The 9,815-nt window shown below is 54.4% G+C and overlaps 1 protein-coding gene across 6 annotated transcripts in view; it reads right to left on the bottom strand.

The window, feature by feature from the left end:
• Positions 1-6,193: 6,193 nt before the first annotated feature.
• The window catches only part of EFCAB6 (EF-hand calcium binding domain 6), a 220,566-nt gene continuing 216,944 nt past the window's right edge, over positions 6,194-9,815 (bottom strand). For 5 of the 6 annotated variants that reach the window (XM_082738840.1, XM_082738846.1, XM_082738842.1 and 2 more), the window contains 2 exons: positions 9,134-9,283; positions 6,194-6,598 (listed from right to left, as the gene is read on the bottom strand). In XM_082738840.1, coding sequence (XP_082594966.1) covers positions 6,476-6,598; positions 9,134-9,283 — 273 coding nt within the window. In that variant the 3' untranslated portion in view covers positions 6,194-6,475. Of the gene's footprint in view, positions 6,599-9,133; positions 9,284-9,815 lie in introns of those variants that run through there. The other variant, XM_082738841.1, reaches the window with a different exon arrangement.

The raw sequence follows: 9,815 nt of genomic DNA, 5'->3' as shown, positions 1-9,815 counted from the left end.
GGCTATATTTTAAATTGTATTGTTTTTTAAATTTTACATTGCAGTTGTTCCCTGTGAATACGTAGGCACATGATTAACTTTTGTACTTTGTAATTCACTTAGCTTAGTTAGCCTTTTTGGTGTGTTCTTTGGAATTTATTATTAGATAATCATGTCATCTGCAAATAGAGATAATTTTATTTCTTCCTTTCCGTTTTTATTTTTCCTTTTAATTTTTCTTGTCTTATTGCACTGTCTAGGACTTTCAGTATGACGACAAATAAGTGATGAGAAAAGACATGCTTGCCTTGTTCCTGATCTTAGGAGAAGACTTTAAATCTCTCATCATTTACTACAATGTTAGCTACAGTTTTTGTACGTGTCTTTTATTCAAAGAAATTCCTTTCTGCTCCTAGGTTGCCAAGAGTTTTTCTTAAGAATCAATGCTGAGGGGCACCTGGGTGGCTCAGTGGGTGAAGCCGCTGCCTTCGGCTCGGGTCATGATCTCAGGGTCCTGGGATCGAGTCCCGCATCGGGCTCTCTGCTCAGCAGGGAGCCTGCTTCCCTCCCTCTCTCTCTGCCTGCCTCTCTGCCTACTTGTGATCTTTCTCTGTCAAATAAATAAATAAAATCTTAAAAAAAAAAAAAAGAATCAATGCTGAATTTGTCAAGCATCGTCTTCTGCATCCAAAGACGTGATCATATATTTGACATGGTAGGTCTAAGTGTGGATATCTTTGAGAGTTTATCCTCTTGAGAGTTCACTGAACTTCTTGGATACACAGATTTGTGTTTTTCTTCAAGTTTGGGGAGTTTTTTGGCTATTGTTTCTTTGAGTCTTCTTTCTGCCTCCCCCCACCCATCCACCTCCTCCTGGGACTCACATTGTGTGTATGCTGGTATGCCTGAGGATACTCCACATGTCTCTGAGGCTTTGTTCATTCTTCTTCTTTATTTTTTCTTTTTGTTCTTCAGACTGCATGATCTCAATTTACTTATCTTCAGGTTTTAGGATTCTTTCTTTTGCATCATCAAATCTGCAGTGAAGATCCTCTAGTGAAATTTTAATTTTGGTTACAGTTTCAAACTCCAGAATTTTTACTTGGTTCTTTTAAATATTTTTAATCTCTTTAATACTTTTAATATTCCCAATTTGGTGAGACCTTATTCTCACGACATGGGTTTCTTTAGCTATCTGACTATATTTTAAATGGTCAAAGCTTTTATCTACTACATCCAACATCTGGGCTTACTCAGGAACAGTTTTATTGATTACTTCCCCCGTCCCATGTATGGGGCATACTTTCTTCTTCTTCATTTTTTAAAAAAAGATTTTATTTATGAGAGAGAGAGAGCACAGTGAGAGGAACAGAGAGAGAGAGGGACAAGCAGACTCCGTGCCAAGCACCAAACCTGACATGGGGCTCCATCTCAGCACCCTGAGATCATGATCTGAGCTGAAGCCCAGAGTCAGATGCTTAACCAACTGAGCCACCCAGGCACCCCCTTTCTTACTTCTTTTTACATTTTGTAATTTGTTGTTAAGCACTGGACATTTTAAATAATATAATGTGGCAACTTTGGAAATAAGATTCTTCCCCCTCCCTTTGTTATAGTTGCTTGTTGTAATTATTCATTTAGTGCCTTTTCTGAACTAACTCTTTAAAGTCTATATACTTTGTCCTATGTGGCCAGTGAAGTCTCTTTTCAGTTAGCTTAATGGTCGGTTAATGATTAGGCAGAGACTTCCTTAAACACTTGGAACTAATAAATCTCCCAGTCTTTGCTGACAGCTCTGTGTGCATGTGGAGTCATGTCCTCAGCACTGAGCCAGGGAGAACAAACTCTGCTTTAGCTTTTATCTCCTGCCAGTGCAGAGTCTTAAGTTCAGTCAAAGATGAGAGCTTAGGGCCTTGTCATATCTTTTCTGAGCATGCACACATCCCTGGGCATGTGCCAGCCCTAGGCACATACATGGACTTCTAGGTCTCCAGGAAATCTTGGGAACTTTTCAAAGTCTCTATAAACATCTTATTTCCCAACTCTGCCTTTTAAGCTCTCTTAAATTGGCTGACTTAATTGTCACCTCTACCCCAATCAGCCACAAAGTTAAAATATTTGCTCGTAATTGTTTTTGACAAATGTAGCCTCTATACTCCAAGGAAAAGATCTTTTGGTACCTGAGCAATTTCCGAGTCAGTTCAAATACAGTCTTCCAAAGGGGGTCCTCCGGGGAATCACTCGGCAGGTCAAATATGACAATTCTCTGCGAGTGAGGCTTTGAAAACGCTCCAGCTCTATTCTACTTCCTTTGGTGACTGCCACGGTGCAGTGGGAGTGCAGACCGTTATTTTTCAAAGCTATCGCGGAGCTGGTGAGTGGCTCTTTGGACTAGAACAAGTTGAGATGTCACAAAGTGTGCTCTTTTATTTTTTTCTCCCCTAAAATTCAGCTGCTTTTCTTGAATAAATGCTCCTTGGATTCCTGTATAAACATTGGGTTAATTTCTAGAATTCTGAAGAAGTGGATTGGGACAGTGTTTCCCCTTCACGCAGATGTACTGCAGGCTTGGCGTGTATTTCTGTCTCTCCCCGCAGGAGCAGAGACTTTTATTTTCGTGTTCCACTCCCTCACCTGCACTGGGTTCCAATTAGTGGCCCCCAGGCTACAGCTTTGTCATCCTTTTGCATATTACCGTTCGGCTCCCTCTGAGAGATGGGAGCTGGGTTCTGGCAGAGTTTCAGCAGTGGCTGCTGCTCTCTCCTTCCAGCCAGTGCCACTGGGGAAACAGAAGGGGTGGGGGAGAGTTTCTCTGGATTCTCCCTGACCTCTGTGAGCTCCCGGTGGGGTTCCTGAATGATGCAGACACCCCTATGTCAACAGCTCCCAGAGCATCCCCATTCTCGGGCTTGCCTTCAGCAATTAGTTAGAATTTTCCAGTTGAATCCTCTTACTGCTTGTCTGATGTCTGGGGGTCACTATTGCAGGGGAGCAAACGCTTGGGTCTGCTGCTCCCTCCAGGCACCTGTCTCCCCCAGACTCTGGTGAGTTTGTGGTGGGTTCCATTCTCAGACGCATTTAAGAAAAGACATTAATTTGCGTTTGTCCTGTCATACAACTGGGAGTGGTGCTCTTTGCAGCTGCCTCCAAGAAGCCAAAAACCACAGGTGCTTCTCAAGTCTCTACTGCGTCCTGCTTGCTAGCCAATAGCGCATTGGCCAAACTAGGTCACATGGCTGACTTACGGATTCAGGAGTGGGGAAATGGACGTTACCTCTTCAGAGACAGGAACTCCAAGATATGATGGAAGGGGCATGGGCATGTGAGGGTGAGATGAATGAAGCCATTTGTTCTGAGGCGCTCCCCTGGAGGTGGAGAGATGCAGACTTGAACCTCGTAGCATGATGGGATTCGGAGGGGATGCTGCACTCAGCTAGTGGGGCTCAGGGAAGGCTGCCCCCCAACTGAAGACACCTGACTGGGATACAGGGCCCAAGAAAGAGGAGGAGGGCATGGCGGTGCCATCTGGGACTCACCCATCTTTCGGTAGCAGCCCAGGCCTCTCAGCCTCCTGGCTTGGACTCTCATGGCTCTGGAGCACACCCCTCCCTCAAGCCCTTGCTGAAGTCCGGTCTTGAGGTCCAGGCCCAGACTTTGAGGTTAGCGCCGGGGCACTTTGGGCGCCCATAGACCGAGGGCTTCTCCCACCAGAGCCTTGACTCTCCCCTTTTTCGATTGTTTGCGACCTACCGTCTTTAGAGCTCTGGGGGGCAAGTGTGTGTTTGAACTCTGGGCCAGGCACAGAATGGGCTGGCTGGCTGGCTGGCTGGGGCCATGGACTGATGGTCCCAGGAAGAGGGCAGGGGGGCTCGGTCCAGAGAGGTAAGTTGCAACCCTCGAGGGCTGGCCAGGGGAAGGCTGGACATCCCAACCCTCAGCCCAGCACTGCTCTGACTTGGGCTTGAAGGGTCCGGGCATCAGGAGAGTGGCTGGCCTACTTCTTCTGGGCTTAAGGGAGGGGATGGCTAATAGCCCACTCACCGGCATCCCTCGGCTTGGAAGTTGTGCTAACTCCTGAGAAACCCCACTGCTGAGCCCAGCCCAGGGACAAGTCGCACGGGCTCGAGAAGAAGAGATGTGGGCACTTGCGGGGGCCATGCTCCGCACTAGCTCTTTCCACACACGGCTCTCCCAATGTCCTCTGAGGTGAGACTGAGCCCCATCTACAGATGAGGAAATTGAGGCTCAGACTGGGGAAGTGACTCGGCCGGGTTTCATGGTAGAGCTGGAGCTCGAACCCAGTCTCAGTAACACCACAGCGATCCTGAAAATGCCACCTGTGCACCTGCCTCGCCTTGGCCAGCTGTGAGCCCACACTGGTCCCATGTTGGGTCAGGATGAGCTGTTTGCCTCTGGAAGCCCCTTCTTGACCGGGAGGCTCTCCAAACCCCTCGATGGCAGACCCAAAGACCACTGGACAGCGCGAGACTAAATGTCTGACTCAGCCTTGGGTGTCAGGACAGCCGTCTGCAGGACGCGGCTGAGGCGTGATCCGAGGGGCACTGCGGGGTGGGCGGGAGGAACAGCAGGGGCAGAGTGTGAGGCCGTGGGAGGGGGTGTTCCGGGAAGGCCGAGGGTGGGCACATGGCGTGGGTAGGGGACAGGGTTGGGCACACAGGCAGGGCCTCGAATGTTGGGGCAGGGACATAGGCACATGGGAAGGGCATCTACTCGCCCCTCACTCCTAAGAAGAGCTGTTGAGGCCGAGGGCATCCCTGCTGCACGGCACCCACTTGGGGTGTCCTTCTCTCTCCTTCTCCCTGAACTCCGGCTGCCCAAGCACCCATTCCCCGGCAGTGGGCATCTTCCTCCCCAGGGCCTCTGGAGTCTTGGGACGCCCCCACCCCAGCCCTGCCCGGCCGGAGCCCCTCAGCCTCATCCTTGATGCCCCGTTGCCAGGCTGGGGACGTCTGACCGAGGGGCAGGAAGCCCCCCACCGCTGCCTGCGCTTCCCGCGGGGCCTCCCCCCGCCCCAGCACTGGCCTCCGCGTCGCCGTCTCCACAGTGGGGCTGGGAAGCTGGTGCGGCCGGTGGGACAGTTCGCTCCGGCCCCTGCTTCCGGAGAACTCAGTGAGGACCGCAGGTAAGGGGAGGAGAAGCCACGGCGGCTGCCCGGGCCCCCGCGGGGCCTCCAGGGGTAAACGAAGCCCTGCGCATCTGCACAGGCGCCGCCAGGCTGGGTGCTCCGACCCGCGCGCATCACAGCTGCACGGAGAGCAGACGACCCGGCGTAGGTCAGGTTCAGAGAAAAATCACGGGCGATGAAGCGGAGAGAAGATTCCACACCCGGTTCCAACGTGGGCAGCAGGGGCTCCCTGTGGCCAAGCCGGGGGTGGGGGGCGCTGGGCCTGGGCCGATCCGCAAGGCCAGAGTCCGGCAGGGGGGCCTGGCTCAGAGCTGGCGCAGCCTCCCCGTGAGCCACCCCCCGCCCCCAGCCTGGGGTCCGGTGTGAACTGAAGCTGGAACCCAGGACACAAGGAGACGGAGGGGACGGGGAAGCATGTTCACAGACAGAGAGGGCCTGTGGCGGCCGCCGCTCCTCTTCCCACACCTCATGCACTTGAGCCCGGAGCCTCCCTGAACTCCGGCCACTTCAGCCCGTGGCCTACGTGGACCCTGTGCAGGGCTGGGAGGGGTCTGGGCCCACGGGCTTCTCCACCGGAGCCACCTGGACTGGGGTGACAGTGGGGGCTCCTTGCACTCACCCCTCCCTGACAATCTGTGGCCACGCAACTCAGGGGTAGTTAGCCCGGCTGCCTCTCCCTACTCCCTTCCAGAACCTTCCAGAAGGCAGCAAACTCTGTCTCCCATTTGCTTCACGAAAGGTGGTGAGGACTGCAGGGATTTAAAAGTTCTCTGAGCTTGTCAGACCCTGTCATGTCTGAGGAAGTGTCCCTCCCCCAACGGTCACCGACAGGTGCCTCCAGTCAGCTGCCAGTGGGGCCGGAACGAGGCCAGACTTAGGCGTGAGCTGGTGCCCGTGTCTCCAGGGCAGGGAGGCGGCCGTGCGGACATGCCCAGCAGAGGCACCGACTTCACCCAGGACACAGGAAGGCCTTCTGGGTTCCCCAGGCTCTTATGAGTAAAAACCTCCAGGAATCCCAAGTTTTTAAGCATTTTATCATTGGGGGTTCTTATGAACACTTAAGAATCATTCCCACAAAGACTAACAGCTTTATTTGCTCCAACCAAATGCAGGGTCTCATGGCTCGGGGGGCCCCGAAGCTGCCTGCAGACGCCCCTCCCGTGTCGGAACCGCGGGGCAGCTCTGAGCCTTCATCGCTGGGAAGGACACGGGGCTAGCTGTGTTTCTGGAGACACGCTGAACATTCGTGACCCTCCCCCCAACCCCCACCCCGATTCTGGGATTTCGTTAGTCTTAGGGACAGGCCTCGTGATCCCGGCTGGTCCCCGCCGGATGCGCCACAGCAGTCACCTACTGGAGGAAGGCCCGGAGGAAGTCGTTGTAGGAGATTTTGGAAGACAGCGTCTTGTCGTAATACTCCAGGATGTGGAAGAACTCCTCCTCCGAGAGGTTGATGCTGTACTGTCTCAGGACCTGCCGGACAGAGCCCCCCAGACAGAGCGCCCGCTGGCCTCCGTGCGCTCGAGGAGGTGGGCTGCCAGCCAGGGGCCGGCCACGTGCAGCCCCTCCGGCGCCCAGTCCCAACTTCCCACCTCCAAAGCGGCCCCCAGCAGCCCTCTCCCCGCACTGCACATGCCCCCCCTCTCCCCCCACCGCTTCCCTCCCTCCTGCCTCCTCTCTCCTCTGCCCTCACCCTGCCAAGGGTCAGAGCATGCACCGTGGGTGTCAAACTGGAGACTCTTCCTGTCCTATGGAAGCTGCTGGTTCTCTCCACCCCTCCCCGAATAGAAGGTTAAGAACCATCGCCTCCCTGCAGGGTAGTGGGGCTGGTCAACACGTTCAGGCACGGTAGACGGACAGAGAGTAGAGCTCTAGGTGGGAGACTGGCCACAGGGCCTTAACGAGGGCGGGGCCTCAGGGCGCAGCCCACCTGGGAGGAGGGCAGGACAGCAGGTGCAGGGAGCCGGGTGTGGCTGACCTGACAGTAACACGGCCCATGGCTGCAGCGGCTGACCCTCCCCCTCAGTGAGCAGACTCCCTGGTCTTCACCAGGCTGCTATGTGTGCAGCTAAAAGGCCACACTTCTCAGCCTGTCTCGGAGCTAGGTATGTTCTAGCCAGTTAAACCCAAGTGAGAACATGATGGACGACTTCTGGGAAGTCTCCTCTAAATTAAAGGCGCTGCTGGCCCCTTTGGATTACAGATGTGATGCTGGGGCCCCAGCAGCCACCACAGACCACGAGGCAACCTTGTGGAAGGAAGCCAGGTGCTTCCTGGCTTCCTCTCACCAGATAAAAATTTTTATCCTCTCACCAGATAAAAATTTACTACTCAAAACATCAGACCAAGGTGCCTTTGTGAGGAAAAAGCAAAACAAGGATAACATCACTTTGTAAGAAAGGAAACAGAAGAGGTTTATCTACCTCTTCTGGTAGAGGAGATGGTAGGATGGTAGAGCGAGAACAGTGGGGTCCCCAGTGACTGTCCAACACCACGCCAGCTCTTGCTAGCCCAGGGCCTCTTTTACGTGACAGAAAAACAGACTTCCACCACGTTTAAGTTGCTGGGTTCCCCCCGTGACCTGCAGCTAAGACAGACCCTAGTAGATGGTCTCCCTCATAAGTAAAAGTAAAGATTAAGTTGTGGATTTCCTATCTTGCAAATACATGTGTTATAATTTGTTTCTAACAGGAATCTAGAACACGGGGCTGGAAGAGCCCGAGATTCCTCCCGGCAGTGGGACGACAGGCCCCGCCAAGGAAGCTGAGCCTGCGTATCCCTGACTCCCAGCTTGTCTCCGAATCTGGCTGTCGAGGCCGCATCTACCTTTTGAGACCCCCGCCCCCGGATCCTGGGATGCAGACAGGGTCCTGTTGCCTTGCGCTCTTGGCCTGGAGGCGGAAGGAGGAGGCCAGGCTGAGCGCTGACTTGAGCCCGAAGTAAACACCAACAGTTTGAGCTGGAAAGCCACCAGGGGTGGGGTGGGGGTGGCCTGCGGGCAGGTGTCCCCGGGGCAGCTGCTGGGATGTCCCCCCCTCTTCCCGCAGCCCCATCGGCAGCCCCACCAACTTCTGCTCGTGTTCCCGACTGGAAGGGAGAGGGTTTTACTTTTAAAATTTGTTTTAATTGAAGGCAGAGAGGAACCTGAGGAAAACATTTTTGGAAGTGCATTTTGAGGTCATCACCCTTTGACGTTTTGAGCGTTCTTCCTGGCTGCAACAGGTGATTTTGAATCTAACGTTTGGATCGCAATAACTTTCTCAACCTCCACGGCGGGCGGGGGTGGAGAGAGTGGGTAGGCAGGAGATCAGGGCCCAGAATCTGCTAAGTCAGTGAGTTCTATGTGATTCGGGAAGTGGGAGTTCTGACTCAGCCTTGAGTCTGGCCCATTTCTCTGGTCTGGAGGGGAAATGCCTGCGGTCGCCCCCCACTGACCCTGCATCCTAGGAGTGTTGCACACTCCTGTGGGCACGTCAGAGGCACCAGAGTTCACAGTGCAGGGGAGAGCGGCTGGGCCAGCTGCTGTGGGGAGGGGGCCGGCGCCATGGGGAGGGCGGCTGGGGGAGGAAAGGGGCGACCGTCTCCCAGGAGGCAGCACTGGCCTCTGCTGGCCGAGGTCCTGTAGCTGGGACCCTGCTTTATTGAGCTCCTGCTCCGGGGGTCTTGCAAGGTGGACGCAGGTCCTGGTTCCCCCATGGAGACCACGGGCCCAGCCTTGTGTGGGGTCCGGCCCGGGCTCCAAGCACCAGCGGCCCCTGTAGTGGTGTCCGGAGGGCTCAGGTCATGTTCCCCCAGGGTTCTAGAAAATTTCAGGGAGGAGAACCTGGAGTCTGCAGGTGAGGGGCACGGGACCACCTCGGGGCCCCAAAGAAACGAGGTCCAGGATAGCCGCTCCCACCTGGGCCTTCACCAGGGAGGTGAGGGCTCCTCTTTTGAGGTTTTCTGGCCACTGGCATGTGGCTGGTTCTCCCGGTGCAGACGTCACAGACACCCAAGAGCTGAGCTCACCTTCCTGAAATCAGCCACGTTTAGAAGCCCCGTCCCGCCCTCATCGTGGGCTTTGAAGGTGCGCCGCATCGGTCTCCAGCAGTGCACAATTTTGGGTTGAATACGCAGTAAAGCTGAATAAAAGGAAGAAGTCTCAGCACCAGATTCTTTCTGGAAAAAAAACACAAAAACCAAGAAGCGGTGAGAATGGAGCTCCTGAATGAGCAGCGCGGGTCAGACAGACTCAGCCCTGCGGCCGCGAGCTCCCCTGAGGACCTTCGGCCTGTTCTGCCCCGGCTCATCCCTACCCTGGGCTACCCTGGCCCACTGCCCTCTAGAACGAGGCCTCCAGGCAGAGCTCATCGCCACACCGGCAGATCACCGACCCTGCTGCTCCTTACCTGTCACTTACTACCCCCCCCCGCCCGCTTCCCCCCCACCCCCGAGGAAGGTGGCAGCGTTGATCCCCATTTCAACAGAGTGGGGGACGGGAGGCTCGGGGAAGTGATGGGGCAGGACCAGGACAGATCCGGGCTCTGCTCCTCTCAGGTTAGGGAGGAGAGAGGGGGCCAGGGAGAGATAGCCGGCCGACCGCAAAATACTCTGAGGTAAAGATTTCAGTTTGGGTCTTCTAAGTAGGTTATGATAATGAACAGAGTTTTTTTTTTTTTTTAAATCACAAGGTTGTAATTATATCTTGTAA

This window comes from Mustela nivalis (assembly GCF_964662115.1).
Source record: "Mustela nivalis genome assembly, chromosome: 7".
In the NCBI taxonomy this organism is placed as follows: domain Eukaryota; kingdom Metazoa; phylum Chordata; class Mammalia; order Carnivora; family Mustelidae; genus Mustela; species Mustela nivalis.
Note: the sequence above shows the minus strand (reverse complement) of the source record. Positions and strands in the feature narration are given on the sequence as shown.